At 34.9% G+C, this 18714-nt stretch overlaps 1 protein-coding gene across 5 annotated transcripts in view; it reads left to right on the forward strand.

Moving 5' to 3' along the window:
• FSTL5 (follistatin like 5) overlaps positions 1-18714 on the forward strand; it is a 283323-nt gene that overhangs the window by 215890 nt on the left and 48719 nt on the right. For all 5 annotated transcript variants that reach the window (XM_027636132.1, XM_027636127.1, XM_027636130.1 and 2 more), the window contains exons 9-10: positions 3490-3651; positions 5773-5907. In XM_027636132.1, coding sequence (XP_027491933.1) covers positions 3490-3651; positions 5773-5907 — 297 coding nt within the window. The remainder of the gene's footprint in view (positions 1-3489; positions 3652-5772; positions 5908-18714) is intronic.

Raw genomic sequence — 18714 nt, forward strand, 5'->3', positions numbered from 1 at the left:
AATATATTACCCGTTTCTTTTTTAAACACATACATTCTCCTTGGATTCAAGAGAGCTTGAACAGACTATATTTTCCCTCCCCCTCTGCCATCCCCCCATCAGACCCGACTGAAATAATATTCAGGAGGTTTTATAGCAAATGTAAGATTTATTGAATAGTTACATATGCAGCATATTTGGAACCAAAACTCTCAGATAGCTTTTTGAACTGAAAGATAAGGGATATAGGATTCACTCAATTATGCATTATACATTACTCTGCTAAGTGCAAGCATGCAGTGTCTCCCCACCCTTTTTAACCTATGTAATGATATCTCCCTTGTAAAGTAGTCTAAGTTAGGTTAGGACATTAGAATATACCTCTTTAAAAGTCTTTGAGAACAATCACATTAATTGTGTACTTAAAATTTGACTACTGGTAATATTTATGCTCAGTTACACACACACACAAAAAAGTTATTCAAATGAACCCAAAGAGTTTACCTCAAACTTGTCATACCAAATTAACATTTTAGACTGAGACCACAACTGCAGTAATATATTTCTCCTGTCTGTATGCCTCAGTTGCACAGTTCTTTCTTAGTGTTATATAGCAGGTAGGCTTCGGGGTAATATGAAATAAAAAGTATAATGCAAAACAAGATCTGAAAAACATTTCTAGCTGTATAGGTAACCTATCAGACAAAGATTTGCTGAGGACAGCGGGAAATGGCAACTAATGGAGGAAAGATAGTGCAAGAAATGAACTCTAATGCAAGAACGTCTGTGCCTGGGAAAACACTGCTAAAGGGAAAAGGATCTACTACAGAAACAAGAGATAGTAAAAGAAAACTCAGACATGTTTTCGTTTGAGCAGGTCCTCACTTTCACATCTCCTAACAACACCAGAGTAGTTAATTTAGCAACAATAGCATCTTGTCATGTAGGGTGGGATTTTGTTTGTTTATTTAGGAAATATTTTATTTCAGTTATAATATTTTCTAAAACTTTCTTAACAACAACTATGCCCCCAAAATATCTACCTTTTGTCCAAATTAAACTAATACATTGGACCATTAAAAATGTCTCTTCACAAGTGCTCAGCAGAAATCTGTCAAGGTGTGGTAGTTAAATACCCATAAGCTTTTGTATGCAATAAAAATATTTCACTGAAAAAAAAAGACAAGAAATATCCTGTCATAGGTAGTCAGAATGCAATTAATGCAATGCCTTACTATTGGTCCTAAAAGTTATTTCTGTTGCTGAGATGCTTGTGAGTGTTCAATTATGGCAATCCGGTTTCTAAGGAGATGGAGCTCCTTGCTTTTCTGAGACAAGGTGGAGGAATAAGCTATTTGGCTTTGCTGCAGTGGGAAATCTACAATGTAAGGTAGGCTTCCTAAAGGAGCTGGTGTCAAGGAACAGGGCAGACATAAAAATTGGACCTTAGGAAAAGAGGTAGAGTGAAACTGGGAGCTGAGGTGCCAAATATGTTTAGACTACTGAATGTGAAATTGAGTGGGGCTTAGTCTGAGGAGCACGGTGGAGAAGGCAAGGTCTCATTGGGGAACACACAGATGCTGTGAGAGAGGAGATAGAACAAGGAAGAAGTGGAGGGGAAAAAGGAGTGGGAATACCAGTCCTCAGATGAAAAATAGAGATCCAGCAGTCTCCCTTCCAGAAACTCAATGGAAATCTTAAATCTCTGGTTTTTGTATGCTTTTTCTCTCAGCTGGTAGTCTAAGAAACTAGCAGCCATAGTTTTCCAAATTTTAGCCTTCTTTCTTGTTATTTTATTATATTTTTACAGTTTGCATATTGGGGTTATGTGCAATTTTCTGTGTACATTATTTGAAAAGACCCTTCTCTCTCACTGGGTTTAAAATATCCCTGAGACTTACTGATTTTTGCATCCTATCTGAGATAGACTACATTTGTGTATTTTTTTGCAGTGTAGAAATTTAAGGAAATTCTATGCTCTAATAGGACAGCATGCTGGGACATTTCTTGTAAATAGCTGGATAGCATTTTAAAATATTTAATCTTGTGCCAAAATAGACACAGTTAATTTTTGATCTTGTTATCTTCTTTCATTATTAGCTGATACTTCATCCTCTACCCAGCTGTGTTGTGTGACACAACCTAAGTATTCCACATTTTTAGAGCTATATTAAACAACACTTTGGAGAATAGAAAATATACTTGTTTAATCTTATTGCAGTTAATTTTTTTTATTGTTTGAAACAACCTCAAGCAAGCTCTCTTTAATTCTATAATTAAAGATATGTAGTTATTAATCTAAAAAATTTACACAGTAGGATTTTTAAACTTGCTCAATTATTGATAACCGATAGGAATATGTCCATTGTGATATCATATGTCCTCAATCTGCCAATACAGATTTGTGGTAAGTAGCAGATTTTTAGTTGGCAAGCATATACTGCAGCAAGTTTTCAAACCTTGCAAAAGTGATGTCAACAATTCCTATCTTATCCTTTACTAATAAAGAAACTCAGAAGACTAGTCTTATAGAATCACAGAATCTGCTCAGTTTGAAGAAACACATCAGGATCACTGAGTCCAGCTCCTGAACCTATGCAGGACACCCCAAGAATTGCATCTGAGAGCATTGTCCAAATGCATCTTGAACCATTGCTGCCAGGTTTTCCAGGCATGGGGAAGGTGAACCACATGGAAGGGCAGCCATCCTGTCTCTGTCCTGTGGCCATATATGTTTTTTTCCAGGTGGGGGAGGCCAGTCACCATCTCAATTTGGTCCTGTGAGCAGGGCTTGGGAAGTTTCTCCTCATCAGTTGATTTAACCAAACTTTATCAGAATTGCTATTAGCATTCTCCTTGGTAAAGAGTTTTTTGGTTTTGGGGGTTTTTTTCCACTTATATCTTGTCATATTTGATCTCTCTCTCTTTATTGGAGAAACCATAGGTATTGAATCTGAGGGAGGAGATTTCTGTCTGAGGTCTCCACCCCTCCAAATTGTCTCAAACCAACACAAGAAAGCAAATGGTATCCTAGGCACAGAAGGTCCTGTCTGAACAGGTGCAAACCTGAACAGGTTTTGAACGATGGATTGCTGATAGGTGTTTTACAGAGAGGGGAAAGGGGGGATGTGAAGTGTTAAGGTTTGTGAAACGGGACAATTGCAGTCTCTTTACGTCATATAATGACTTACTGGTTGTATATTATATTTTATAAAGAAATCTAAGGAAAAAAAATGTTATTATTAATCACAAACTATTGAACTAGAATTGAGGCTTTTTTCTTTCGTACCACAGAGAGTGAAAGCAGGTTTTTCTCATTAAACGTTCCTTCTGCTTCATAAATTTTCTGAGACAGAGTTCCACATTGAATGTCCCTGAATTTGTGACTAATACCACATTTGTGTGTTGTTATTTATAGCTGCAGGAGTCTTTAGAATTGCTTGTAATTATTTTTCTTAAAACGAAGATAATGCTGTTCTTCACTAAATTAGAATTGTTCTCTGTCTTCAGTTCCACCAGTTATCCGAGTCTATCCAGAAAGCCAGGCAAGGGAGCCAGGTGTGACAGCTAGCCTTCGGTGCCATGCTGAAGGTATTCCTAACCCACAGATTGGTTGGCTGAAAAATGGAATTGATATCACTCCAAAGTTGTCCAAACAGCTAACTCTTCAAGGTAAAGGGGCATATTTATTGCTTTCTGCAGGTTGCTAGTACTTTATGAGTGTATCCTTTCCATACTAGGTGCCCTTCTTGCAGAGATTTAACCAAGGATCGAAGTCTAAGCTAAAGCTAAAACATTTCAAAATATGTCTTTCAGTTACTCCTCAAGGCAGATATCTTCTCTACTTTCTCTTTGTTAGAATAATGATTGTACTTACTGACAGGATTACGAGTAAATTCTAATATTCTCTTCTCTATTAAAAAATGTGAAGTATCCAAGTGGAGTGAGTGGTCCACGACCCATTCCCAACCAGAATTTTTCACTGCAACTATATTAATGTATTCAATGGGTATTCAACACTAATAATTAAATTGGGAGCCAATGTCTTTGTCTGTAAATATTTATTCTAATACATCAATATCAATCTGACTATTTTTCACTAATTTAGGTTAGAAGATGGACCAACCTTTACCTTTATTGCAGATCAATTGAAAACATCAGGTTTTTTTGACTGAAAAGAATCTTAATCAGATTTGGGGTGAACAGGATAGGAGGAGAAATACCTGAAATGGATGCACTGTTGTCTGAGGGCTATCAGTACACCTCCAGGGGAATGCAAAGACACTGCGCACAGACACACAAACCCTGTCCCCCGATGCCCTCCCCCAAAAAACCCTGAGAAACCAGAACCCCACAAGCAAATCAAACCGCAAATAAACCCTTGCCAAAACTAAAGTCTTACCTTTAAGTAATCAACAGTTAAGATTAATCAACAGTCAATCTATGAATCTTCAGGGCTCGGCAAAAGCAGTGGACCTGTCCAGCATAAAATCTTCATGCTTCTTCAGTGCTTCTGGTGATTTCTGATCAGCCACAAAATAAAAAATTCTGATGTTCCCTTCAAAACCTTCTCTCATTCATCTACAAAAACAGAATGTGTCATTAGAATAGGACAGAACTCAGCCTACAGTGGAAGAAGCAGTGGGACGAGCATGGAAAGTGCTTCTCTGAAGAGTTACCTTCCCTTCAGGTGTCATAGTTTTGTGTTCTTTCATGGACAACTCTCTTGGATATTTGTGAAAAATTGCCTTGCAGAAACACTTTCCACTATGACAGAAAGTGATGGAATCCTCTTCAATAGCAGCACGTTGTTAATTTTTCCTGTAGGGATTATAGTGGAATTTTTTTCCTTCATCTCTGTTTCATATATTTATGATAAATAAATAAAAAGAATTCTTCTCTAAGCAAAATACACTTAATTCATTTTTATTGAATGTACTTAAGTGAAATTAAATTTCAAAAATCCCACTACGTTTTCTTAGATATTTTCCTGGGTTAAACTATCTATGCATTAACTTCAAAATAGAAGGGATATTACATCATAACCCTGTGCCCCTTCTAGTCCATACTTTAGAATACCTACAAAGATGTTTTTTGTATAGTTCCTACAGCTGAATAAGTATACTATACTCAAAATGCAATGAATTATTTTTCACGTCATTATTCACATGACATTATTTGTAAGACCTTTGCCTGTGAAACCTAGACTGTTTGTTGGCATTCCTACACAAGCTAATGTATGGTTCCTGAAGTGGTTTCCATAGGCTCCCACATTGATGTAGGTATAAAATTTCACTGCACATGTTTTTCTGTTGTTACACTGCATTTACACAGAAGCAAAAGTAGGTGCCGCTGGTTATGAAAACTAAATAATTTTATTAAAATTTATTCTTTACTATGAAATTTTAGCCCATTCTAAAATTTCCATGGAAAAATGGGTTATTTTATGTAAAATCAATGATATTTTCAAGTGACCAAATGCAACATAATAAAAACCTAAAAATTACCCAATTTTAGAAGCAATCATAGTAATTTAACATATATGAAACCTTGGACTGATATTTGGCTCTGAAGTGCAAAATCAGCTGAGGTAGTCCAGATATCTGTGAGATGAATAACAGTGCATGTAATTCACTAACCTGTTGCATACCTTTGGACTAATTTGGCATGCCTCCAAGTTATGAACTCAGGAATGAAAATGGTTTAATTAATATAAGCAGAGAAACCCTTTTGAATTTATAATCTGAAAGCAATGTACCATGTCTGCATGTTGATTTTTTTCTCTACTTTCAGCAAATGGTAGTGAGGTTCACATTAGCAATGTGCGCTATGAAGATACAGGAGCATATACTTGCATTGCAAAGAATGAAGCAGGAGTGGACGAAGATATTTCTTCTCTTTTTGTGGAAGATTCTGCTCGAAAGACCCGTAAGTATTATGAGAAGTAGAAAAATACATGTAGCTGTGACTTAAATTTAATTGGTATAAAAACTGTGAAACAATAAATAAATTAAAATGAGCTTGTGTAGATAGCTGATTTAAAAAACCTGAAGCTTAAATAATAGTATCCAAGAGTCACTAAAGGCAGAGCGTGCAATCTGATGTTAATTTAGAAGTGGAATGAAATCTCTGATTCATTCTGTGAATCAACATGTTTTTCACGTTGCAGTTAAATTTTTGATAGTTTCCTCGTGACAGATGTGTTGCATATGAAGGGAATGTGAAGGGAAAGGAAAAATATTAGTGTGGTTTCTAGGGGTTGATGGGGGTGTGGGAGGAAGACCTTTTCCAGTCTTTCTTCCTGTATGTTCTTGAGATATGAGTCAAAATTGGCCCTCAGGATATGAAAGTAATTACAGGTCTTGATCTCACCTACTGAAGTGGCAGCAGGTCCAGATCAGTTCCAGCCTGCTCTTGTACCTGAATGACTGGCTCTTCAGAAGTGTGGAGCAACAGTGACCACATTCACTTACTAAGTCAGGAGTTCAAAGTGCCAAAGAAATCTCTACCACTGTCAAAAAGTGGCCTTCTTCTTCCTCTGTCAAATGGTAGTGGGATCTATAAACCTTGTTAACCTATTATTTGTCTACCTTGATACTTCTTTCCTCTTCCCTTACGTCCCTCTACTCAGAGAAATCCATTTCTGAGTTTACACTTCACCTGTTTCTTTTGTTTGGTTGGGTTTTTTTCTTTTCTTTTAAATCTATTACTTTAATGGATACTACATATTCATTAGAACTATATCTAGCAAAATGATAGATATTTTACTAGTGAATCTGATTGCATTAACTTAAGGCATTCCTGTTTATCTAAAAGCTTATTCAGCAGTGCCAAGTACTCGGCAGAAAACTAGAGGCAGAATTAGTAGTACTGCAAGTCTGCCTGACACTTCCAAGTCACAGGACATTGAGTTCAGTTACATATAGGTTTACTACACTTTAAATGTTTCAGAGGAAATCTTCCATGCAGGAAGATTACCAAATGGTAATATCTTTACTTAGCTGATTTCAGTAACACTAATTATAAATATCTTCTCAAAAGTCTTATCATGTTTTTTTTTAAGAGTTGTGAAAATGGCTGCTCAGACATTTCTGAGAAGGCAGCTGAGGATAAATAATTTGTTTGATCATGCTGAGTTTCTGGTAATCTGGTGATGTGAAGTAGCTTGACCACTTCCATTTGCCTTTTGCATCATGTGAAAAATGTTATGGATATTGCCAGATTACAAACCCTGACAAACTCTAGTGTGTTGATGTTTTGTTAAAACTTGTTTGACCTTAATAACAAAAGTATTTATATCCAACTGTCCAGTTTCTAAGTGTTTTAGCTAACTTATTGTATCTTCTGAAGACCTGATGTGCTGTGATCATGTAGGGACATCCACACCTATGCAAAATACTTTTTTCAGGACTTGTGATGTAATAAATTTAAGTCAGCTAACTTTACAGGGTTTGTTAAATCATATACCATGCTGTGAACACTGCTTGCAACAAATGCTTTAATATCTACCAGCACTAAGTAGTTAGGATGACCATTGGTGTCATGAAAGATGTAAATGAAAGAAGACAGAATACAAACCCAATTATTTCTAAGACAATTCATCTAAAATGTATAGTCTCCTTCCTTCCTATAGAAGTAATTTACAAGTTCTGTGTTGTGTGTTGAAGAAAGGCATTTTACCATTATGTTCCTTGGTGTCTGAACATGGTTTCCTAAAAATTGGTGCACATGTAAGTACTTATATAGTCCACAGCTGCATAATTATAACATTCAAATGTAGGTCCAAAAGATATTCACGTGATAAGCTCCAGTTTGCTTAATTTGGCTCAAAAACCCATTTCTGTATATGCAAGAAGAACTAGATGTGTACTAATAGAAAAAGCAGTTACTCTCAATATCCTTATCACAACTACATAAATAAACTGCCTTCATAGGTACAAATTTTGATTGATGCAGTTTAAAAAAATGTTACCATTTTTAAAAGAAGTTCCTTTACAGGGAGGAGTTTCTAGCATTAGAAAACTGATATTAGGAGTGGAAGGACCTCATTATTAACTAATCTCTGCTTGTTTTCCTATTTACTCTAAAACATTGGTTCATGCAGAAAATTAGGGATTATTAGGGAAGAAAATGATATAGGTAAACCCACCTGGATAGGATTCTGGGCTTTTTTTTACCCCACCTACACATATTAAGCACAATGCTACTGCTACTTTAAATTTAAGCCTGCTGATTAGGCCACAAGTTACATTCTAAAGATAGCCTCTGGTGAATATAAATGTGATTCCATATGTTCTGATATAAATTATACCTGTTGCTGATGACATTTTTATAAATAATTTTGCTTTTGTCTTCCTTTAAGAGAATTAAGATGTCACATTTACTTTTCTAATACTTTTTTTTTTCTTTTTTTGTTCCTCACTGGAGAACTCCCTTTTGGAAATCTTAGGAAATTGTTTTGAATAAAATTAGCACAAATTCTCACTAGCTTGACAGTTAATCCAGACTTTTCTCCTTTGTAATGTCACATAAGGTAAAAATCAAAGCAAACTAAAAGCATTTCCGAACACTGAGTTGATTTGCTATTGAGAGGTTAGTGAGAATTTTACAGTTGAGCTCTGAGATATAAAGTACAATTGCACTGCCTGGAGCATGACAGTAATTTTATAAGCCACATAAGGAATACAGAACATGATTCCATTATTACAAGTGCATGCCTTTTATTTCCTAAAAAGTCTAATAGTCAAAGTAAATGTTCACTTTTATACTTATCTGACCCATTGTTAATGTATATATGAAAACGTTCAGGTTTTAAAGCTACTTTGTAAAAATAAACTAAATTTTTATTATTTTTTCTGTGGAATCTCACTTTCAACACATCCTAAATTTACAGAAAACTCCATACAATGCTTTGAGAAAAAATTAATATATGAGTCAGAAAGGGCATAGGAAGTTCACTTCTTTGTGAATAGGTAATGCAAATAGCTTGTAAGAGAGCTATTTTTCTGACATCTCTGACTGAATTAAAGCCAGTGCTATTGTGAATAAATAGATTAATAAATAGTAAGCAAAGCTTTCCCTCACCTGTGTGTCCAAAAATGTTATCAGATTAGTAGGTTTTCAAAATTTACACAATTGGTTACAGATGCCTGTAATGCAACAGAGAAGCAATTGAATGAGTGGCAAACCTATATTGATGCTAGTAGCAAAAATAAAAGTATACAATGAAGAGTATGATTTTAGGGTGCCAGGGCTTTGTTTATTTCAAAGTTTCCAGTTTCAGAAATTTGAAATCCAGTTACCAAGAAAAGTCAATATACTTTGATGATAATGGTTCGTCATCAAGATGGTAATCTGAGATAGAAGTGAGAGGAAAACACTCTGAAAATCCTTTGTCATCCAGATCTGCTCAGTAAATGCCAGCACTGAACATGGTACTATTGTTCTGTGACACATAGGCAAAAATTTGAATAGTGGATGACAGTCTTAAGAGTAGTTTGGCCTCCCCTTAGCCCATCAGTCTTTTTCAATGTGTACTAAAAATAAGACTTCTGAAAATATGCTTTCATTTTCACGTTACCTTAGGTGAGAGGAATGATACTATTTTCTTTACAATACCTTAACTTTAAGTATGTCTTTTACCAATTAACTCACTCTGCAGCTGTAATTTTATATACTTAGTAATTGTGTCCCAACACATGGACACTTTTTGCTAGATTTGTCAAGTTGTAATGGAAATTTTCAGTTTGTATTACTATATAAACACCTCTTAACTGGCAGTATATGTCTGCTGCTCTCTATTATTAGATCCTGTTTAATTCCTCGGATGTTGACCATAACAGTACCATCTAAAATATTTCTGAATGTAAGAACTGTGCTGGTTTGAATCTCTGGAGACTGGATTTTTTTTTTTTTCCTGTGAATACATTTCTCCTCAAGCTTGCAGCTAAAACCATCAGGAATGAGATAGGTGGTCTGGGTGATAGTTGAATAATCCCTGCAGTGACTGGTAAAAACATTCTGGGGATTAACGGCCTGGTCTAAATCTCATTGAAGACAGAAGAGTATCCCCTACTGTCATGATCCTCTAATAATACCTGAGAGAGCTCAGCTGTGTTGGAAGGAGTCTTTGACATAATCACATTTGTAAATACAAATTGCAGTTTAAAATCTGGTTTTAGTTTCATTCCAATGTATTTTGATTTTTCAGAGCAGATATTTAATGAATTCGTAGATTTAGGCATGATGGAGCCATTTTATCTAAATATTCTATCTTCTCCATTTCACAAGACATTAAATTGCATCCTTTTCTGCCTGAATACCGATCTAATGCTTTGTTTACCTGAAGTGTGTCCTCACAGATATGCATCTACCTAGGTCAGGCATGCAGAGTCACAAAATCCCTCATTTCTCTTGGTATTTTGTTTTACTGTTTCACTAATACAGAATAATGCTTAGTTTCCATTCTGAAGTCAGCTTTTCCTTCAGTTTTCTCCTTTGACTCTCTCTTCCCCCCTCCCAATAAATTGACTTCTTAATAATTCTTACCCTACAAATATATGAATATTGATTAATTTTTCTCACACACACTAAATATAAGTTTCTCATAATAAAACAGTTACCATAGTACTCAGTCTTTTTGCCTTGAGGATTCTAATTGGTTTTGGTACAGTTTTCTCAAAAAAATGGGAACTGCTCTTTGCAGAAGCAAATGTTTTATTTGCTTCTTGAATGTTCTGTGTAGAGAAGTATGTATTTGGTTTTTTTTTTTTTCACATCCACTGATTTTTTGTAACATTTTTCCGCTAGTATCAGCAGTGGAAGTTTATGTTTATATGTTTATCTCCCATATGCCATATATCCTATCAGAATTCACTTTCCAAATCCTATTCTTTCTCACCTGTCTCAGTTAAACGTAGTCTGTATTGAGTTTTCCAAGGGATCTAGATTTGCATTTGGCTATAACAAAATTTAATTTATTTTACAGATGTACTTAACGAATTAATTCAAACAACTTTTTAAAAGTGTTATTTATCATTACAGATAATTCATAGACTTCTTAGGAAATGATTTTTTGTTTGTATACACATCATTGTTGAAAGTGCTTAAGAAAAAATTCACTAGCTGTTTCTCTGGATGCATTCCAGAACTTTCTTCTTCACCTTTTACTAGTGATTTAACAATGAAAACTATGTTTTCAGATTGATAATTTTGGCAGTTTTTAGCTCAATCTGTACTTTACCACTATTTTATCACTCTAATATTTAATCAGAATATTCTGTGTTAACAAATTAGATGTTTAGCAAAATTCTGGGTTACAACTATATGAATGTTTACATTGTCAAACTCCTAATCACACTAAAGAATATAATCAGGTTTATGTGGGAAGACCTGATCTCCATTAGAACATGTTATCTGACTTATAATTATGTTCTTGTCCTTTGATTTCTTACTGAATTTAATTCTGTGCAAGCGTTCTTTTGTCTGGGATATATACCCCAGTATAACTAGCCTACAGCTACTTCAGGCTATTTCTTTTCTTAACAGCTCCTATTCCTTTCTTTTTCTAAACAGGCTCTTTATTCTAGCATCTCTGCAGCCACTGGTAAAGATGGTTTTTCATTTTCTAGCTTGTAGTACATGCAGACGCATTTTAAGGAACTCTCAAATCTTTATTAAGGGAGAGCTTTCTCTTCCGTACCAGTGGATTAAGCATCATTTAGGTCAGGGACACACAAATTTACAGCTGCATTGTAGATTTATGTTAATGACTAGGTTTGATAGTCACAGACACAGATTGGATCAACCCAACTCCTACAAACCATAAGGCAAACCAAAGTCATCAGCTTGTTCTTGTTGAAACACTGTGTGGAAGTGGAAGAATTTAAATATAGAGCAAAGATAATTTGACAGTGTATCTTGACAACATATTAATGAAAAATGTGGTGTGTGTAACATGTTACTGCCTTTTTTGTTGATACATAGTACAATAATAATCACAAATAGAGGAGGAAGAAATTACAACTTTCATCTGTGGGATTAATTTATTTAATCAAATTCCATTCAAGTAGTATTAGGCCCAATGGAATTCTTAGTCAAAGTAACATTAACTGTTATTATATGGAATATTATACATAAATAAATATACTAAGTAAACAATTTTGTTAACTTGGAAAAAAGATAGGAATGAAGACTTACACTAGTAGGGGGAAATTTAGTAGAAACAATGGAGTAGAATATATCAGTGTAATCTGAGACACATATGGAATATCAGATTACACTGACTATAGATATTTCTTTCTAAAGAAGAAAATCTGATAGTAAAGAAAACGGGAAAATAAAAAAATATTCGTCATCAAAGACCAGGGAATATTTTCAAGAGTAATTTTCAAGTACTTTGAATTCTTATTTTAGCTATTAATAAAATATTTTGAAGTAAAATAACTTCAAAAATTCATTTTTTTCTTTCTTGATGATTTTGATAAATACCTCAGTTGTGCTTCAGTTTCTTTTCTGCTTCAGTTTATCATAATCGCATCAAACTTGTGTCATAAATCGTGAAACCACATTTTATTTCCTTTAAAGTGAAAGAGTTTTGTGGGTTTGTTGTTAATTTCTGTTTTTTAAAATATTTTTATCTCCTAATTATTTCAAAAAAATCACTTTATAAAATGCAGTTCTGTTTACCATTGATTAATATGACTTCTAAGTTGTTCCTCTGAATTTTATCGAAATATATGTATGCACCTTGTTGAGACACCTGTCACGACAGGGAGTTATCAAATAATGTTATTCAGACATTTTCAAGACCAATCTGACAAGATGTGATGATATTTTAATGTTTAGTAGCTTTTAATTTTAATCATCAATCATAGGACTCTTGTGTTACTCAGTTCACCCACTATGACATCATCATATATGACAAATTTATCCTACAGACTCTTTCACGTAGTCACAAAAAGCAGGATAAAAGGTCTCTGCCTCATGCACTGTGTTTTGAGACTAAATTTAAAAAATAATATACCTTTTCCATGCCATTAAGTGGATCTATTTCTAAATGCCTTTTTTCACGTAATATCATAGTTGTATCACCTAACAAGACATTATGTGATCTGAATGCTACTGACTTGACAGGTTTATGACCATCATGAGCAACGAGGCATTTCCACTGTCTTGAGATGGGAATGAGACTAAAAGCCTTTTGATGGTGATTTATGGCCCAAATTCTCTCTGAAAGGCTTTATGCAATTTTAATAGAATCTTCCTGTCACATCTGATACTGAATGGTACCTATTTACCTAATTTCCATAGAGATAATTTATGCTGGCATTTTATTTCATGGCACAGCTAAACAAGTTTATACTTGTTGACAGCATCGTAGGCAAAGACTTCATTTCGAACTTGCAAGTAATTTAGCTCATGAACTATTTTTTCTTCCTGCTCGTGTAGAGTGGATTGAGTTAATGTGCTAAGGGAAAGGACTTACACGTAATTCATTATAAAGATTTATAAAAAATGTAGAAAAATCAGCTAACGTGTTCATATTTGACCAAAAACAAAGTGTTAACTCTTGACTTTTAACTGATAAATAATAGTTTAATATACATAAAACAGATACTTGGTTATTGTATTACCCAATCTGAAATGAAATTAAAATGCATGTCACGCAAGAACAGAATGAAATTTTGACAGAATTTGTAATGACATCATTATTTTAAAAATACTTGAAGCTAGCAAGCAATAGATAACTTTGAAAAAAAAAAGCTTCATAAATAATTTTTTACATATTTACATTTGTATGTAAAAACCAACAAATCTGAATTTCTTACAAAATAAAAATTAAATTGAAGCAGATATGTGAATAAGAATTTTCATTCTGCTTTTCTGTGGAAGCTGAGCAAAACTCTGACTTAACCTCATCTTCACTTTGAACACAATAGTTTTTGATATACAAATAATAATTTAAAACTTGTGTGGCTCAGCAAACAGATCGTAATGATGGTATAATTTACCCTGTAACATAAGGGCAAATTTTTATACATCAGAGATATGAGAAAAGAGTAAGATAGCAGATACCCTGACTTTACAATGTGTGTATGATTAATCAGAACAGTTGACAATGGTGGTGGCTATCAGTGAAATAAGCAGACAAAATCCCTTCGAACATCTTGAAATTACTTCTTTTATGCAATTGAAAGTACAGCAGATTATGACAGGACAATCCTGAGAAATAATGTTGAACTACATATTTTGTAACATGGCCTTATTGCATCTTCCTCATTGTCCTGTTTTCTATTATGTCTATTTGTGATCTCTTGCCATCATGGAATTGAAGGCATGGAAAGGGACAGCAATTTCCCTTCTGATGCTGCAAAGCCTAGCATGGTCAGCTGATATGTAACTGTTTATTTTTATATATCAGCTGTTAAGTTCAGATAGAAATTCAGGTAAAATATTTAAAGACCTTTGAATACAAAGCTTGTTTTTTGATAAGACAAAACTTGGAATTAGCAGCAGTGGTTCTATATTCATGAACAACGATTATTCACATTTTCCCCCCTGTTTATTGGAATAAAATATAATGCATAGAATTGACTTTTAGCTGTTTTCCCCTATTTTTAAAGCCATTTTAAACTGCATTGTTTTCTTACTGCAGCAAACAAAGAAATTTTTCAGAACATTTTTGAGTGTCAGTGCAGATTTTAAAAACCCACTGAACATTTTCTTGGATAAGGACCACTAAAGCATATGATAGAAGAGGGAGAACTGTTTCTGGAAAAAAAACCTTACTGTATTTCAATAAGTTTTTTTTCTGAATATTATTACCCTGATCTTGTTTTTCTCTGGGTATAGTATTGTGTGCTGATTACTGAAAATTTGAATAGCTAATAGTAATGCCAAAAGGAAGCAGAAGCATTTAATCTTCAAACTCACTGAATGTCAATCTTACACACACACACACACACACACACACTTTATTTCCAAACTGCCTTGAATGTTTTAAAGAAAGAAAAGTAGGGAGGAAGAACACTGTAATGGAAATCTTTGAAATTGTCTGTTGAGGCAGAAAAGTAAATGTAATGACATTTATTACTGATGTGATAAGAAAGAGAAGGATACAGAATTTATTTGGAAAGTGATATTGTAGTACCCTCATTCATTTACTAATAAAAATAACATGGATTTTTGCAGTTGTTGTTTCCATCCAAAGTGGAATGTTAGTCTGCTGCAGATTTTCATGAAGTACTAAGGACAGAGTTTAGTGAAAAATGTGCAACCTATTACCACTTAGCCAACATAGACAATGAATAACAAAGATGAAGACCAGATTTTCAGATGTTATGTAGCTACCCATAATCAAAGGCTAGGGTTGAGCACAGAACCACAGAATAGCTACATAAGGACCATGAAGAGTGATTTTTATGGAGCTGTAATTGTGCTTAAAAAAAAAAAAAGAATAGGAAAAGAAAGAAAACCTAATTCAAAAAATCCTTGTTCTGCACTGCTAGGAGAGGGGGGAGAGAGAGAGGCACAATGCAGGGTTCTTTTTGATGACAATATAAAAGGCCCAACAACAAATGCATTAAAATAACTGCTTTAATGAGATATAATAAAAAGAGGAGTATAGATAGGAAGTAAATCTGCATCTCTTCACATGCTGTACATCTCACATTTATGCAGTATGGGATTAGTTGTGGATGGATTTTCCCATGGCAAGCTGCACAGGTCCTGTCCATGAAGAGGTTCCCTCTCCATCTCATACTGTGGCGGCTTTAATCTGGAATAACAAAAAACCCCATATATCTTCTGACATGTTGCAGTGTTATATTTGACCTCCAAGCATGCAGCACAGACTTTTTTATGGGCATTCCAGCATATACCCCTGCAGCAGCTCCCCATGTTAACATGCAGGCTTCCCAAGCCATTAGTACAAGGCTCAATATAGCAGATATAACCTGCTCTAGGTCACAAATTTCTTGAATACAATGTCTTCTGCAAGGCTCCCAGTACATCTCGTATGTATGCCCTGTATAGAAACAGGGCACAGGAGAAGATGGTATTCTGTCTTGAAACCAGAAAATTTTACTGAGATCTATCAATAATTATGTATCCTTACATCTTGAAGTTTAAAAATGTTTGTGAATTGAGTATAGGGCGTGGCTGAAAAATCTGAATTTTACTCAACCAAACAGGAAGGCAGACAATATGTTCCTTAGCATACTTTTTATCTGCAAATGTTATACTTGTTCCAGCATGGAACTCTTTATCTCAAGACTTGACATCTTTCCTGAACACAAGTTATAGGACTTATTAAAAAAAATAAGTGAGGTTCCTTGGTCTGTATTAGGTGACATGATGGCTGTTGTTTATGACTTTATATTGCACTCTTAAATTATGTCTCAATTTTCTTCTAACTGATTTGTTAATTTTAAAATTAATACATGTGGGGCTTTTAAAGCACTTTTTTATCCTGTTATTTTTTTATCCTACTCTTATTTAAGCAAAGTTCAAAATCATATGTATCGTTTTACATTAACACAAATTAATATATTCTGTACTTAGCATCTTAAATCATTTCATTTGATGCTGTGCAGTTCCACACAGTAACATAATTTTAATTACTTTTCATTTTCTTGCCTGTGTCACCCTTACAAAAAAGACTGGTAAAAAAGTAGAACTTAATGGCTGAATTTATGGGACCTCAAGTGACATATATTACATAGTTATTTCCTCACAATGTGAAGAGAAAAGTAATCTTAAAGAAAGTCCTCCAGGTTGCCCTGGGGAAATTAATTTGCTGTATTACATAAAAAATCTGTGTAAGATAACACAGACAAACACAGAACTGTGACCTGCATCTAGAGCCATTGTTGGGCATGCAGGGATAAATTTTGAAGTTCCAGAACCCACTTGGAGCTGAATTTGTTGAGGGATACAAAGGGCAAATGATGTAGAGATGCCAGCAGCAAAAAGAAAGCTAGGGCAAATGTGGCCCTGCTGCTGAGTGGGGTCAGGACCTGGTGGCAACAGATATGGAAGGGGCTAAGATGTACTAAAAGTCTTCTTCACATCAGTCTTTACTGGCAAAACTGTCCTCAGGAATGTGACATCAGTGGGAGAGTTTGGGAAGGAATTCATCCTCTGGGAAGGAAGCCTTACCTGTGGTGCATAGGATCTGATTGTGACTATTTAAACAAACTGGACATGCATGTGTCCAAGGGCCTGGATAGGGTGCAGCCACAAACACTGGGCACGCTGGCCTGATCAGCCTGACTGACTTCTGTAGTTGGGTGACTGGCAGGGTGGATGAGAGGAGGAGTTGTTGTTGTCTAGCTTGTCCTCAGAGATCTTTTGGACACTGTCTCCCATGACACCCTCAAAGACAAACCAAAGAAGTACAGGCTAGATGCACAGATGAGGCTACCAGCTGTAGTACCAGTCCCACAGGCTGTGCCACAAGTTCCACACAGAGGCAAGTCACCTGAGTCATACCCCAGGGGGGCTATTTCTTTCCCTCTCCCATGTGTCGAAGTACGAACGACCGATTAACACTTCTACAAATTGAAACAGCCCTTAAGTTTGCATAAGCACCTTAGCATGCCCTCTTTGAAGTTGTCATCTTTTACACAGAAAGACTTGACTGCATAGTGCTTGCAAAGCAGGTTGACAGGAAGAACATATTGTCCCAATTTCTTCTCCTTTTGTTCATGGAATATCTTGGACGAGTCTTTACTGGCTTCCAATCTGCAGTGAAAAAAAGTTATCTTCTGTAGCTCCAAAGTAATAAGGATATAGTTCTCTCTTTAATTTTCTTTTTATGAAAATCAACACCTTGTCCTTCTTACCTAAACTAAAACAACTAAATATGTCTTAAACATTTCAGTCCATTCTTTCTGTTGTTACAGTACTGGGGATCTACTGATTAGGTCTTCATTTAAAAAATACTATCTCTCAATAAAACATCAAACATAGTCTGTCTCATGATTGTAACTTACAGTCAGAGGTCTAGTTTAGGAGAATAATCAAACAGTTTAAACCTAAGCAGCCAAACGTTATTTAGAAGAGACTTGTTAAATACTCTTTTCATGTCTGTCATTGAAATATACAGTAATCCGAATGTATTTTATGCTGTCAGCATTGGATGTAAATCTAAGAATCATACTGATGTTAGTGCTTTAGTCAACAAGAACTTTCTTTTAGAATGGCTGGATGTCTGGAGGACACATGCTCAGCCAATGCAGCCAAGATATCCTTCAAAGCTAATCTCTTCTAAAAGTAACAACCTTAAATCAGAAGAACATGTATAATGGCAGATGACTGAGAAATAGTTAAAACCTATTGACTTCGTTTTGATCTTAGGAGTGGTTCAAGAGAAATTCTGCCTCCTGATGTAAAGGTTTACTTACTGAGTAAGTGACAAGATGGCACACTCCATTAATCTTGGCTGTTGGCAGGTCAGATATTGCAGAAAAGGCAAGTATTATATTTGAAAATAATGCAGACAGTAGTCCAGAGAATGAAGCTCTTTTAAAGGTAACAAAATACAGACTGATCATGTTTGAAAGCTGCATGGGTGTTCTCTGTTGGGAAAGAAGAAATTTTTTATTCTAGTATTCAGTATCACTTCAGCAGTATTACTGCTACTTTCTGCTTGTATGGGGATCTCTCATTTGTTCACTTCAAAGCACTGAAGATAAGAAGTAATAATAATCTTCATTTTGTCAAGGGACAATT

This window comes from Corapipo altera, unplaced genomic scaffold (genome assembly GCF_003945725.1).
Source record: "Corapipo altera isolate COAL_440 unplaced genomic scaffold, ASM394572v1 22b, whole genome shotgun sequence".
Taxonomy (NCBI): domain Eukaryota; kingdom Metazoa; phylum Chordata; class Aves; order Passeriformes; family Pipridae; genus Corapipo; species Corapipo altera.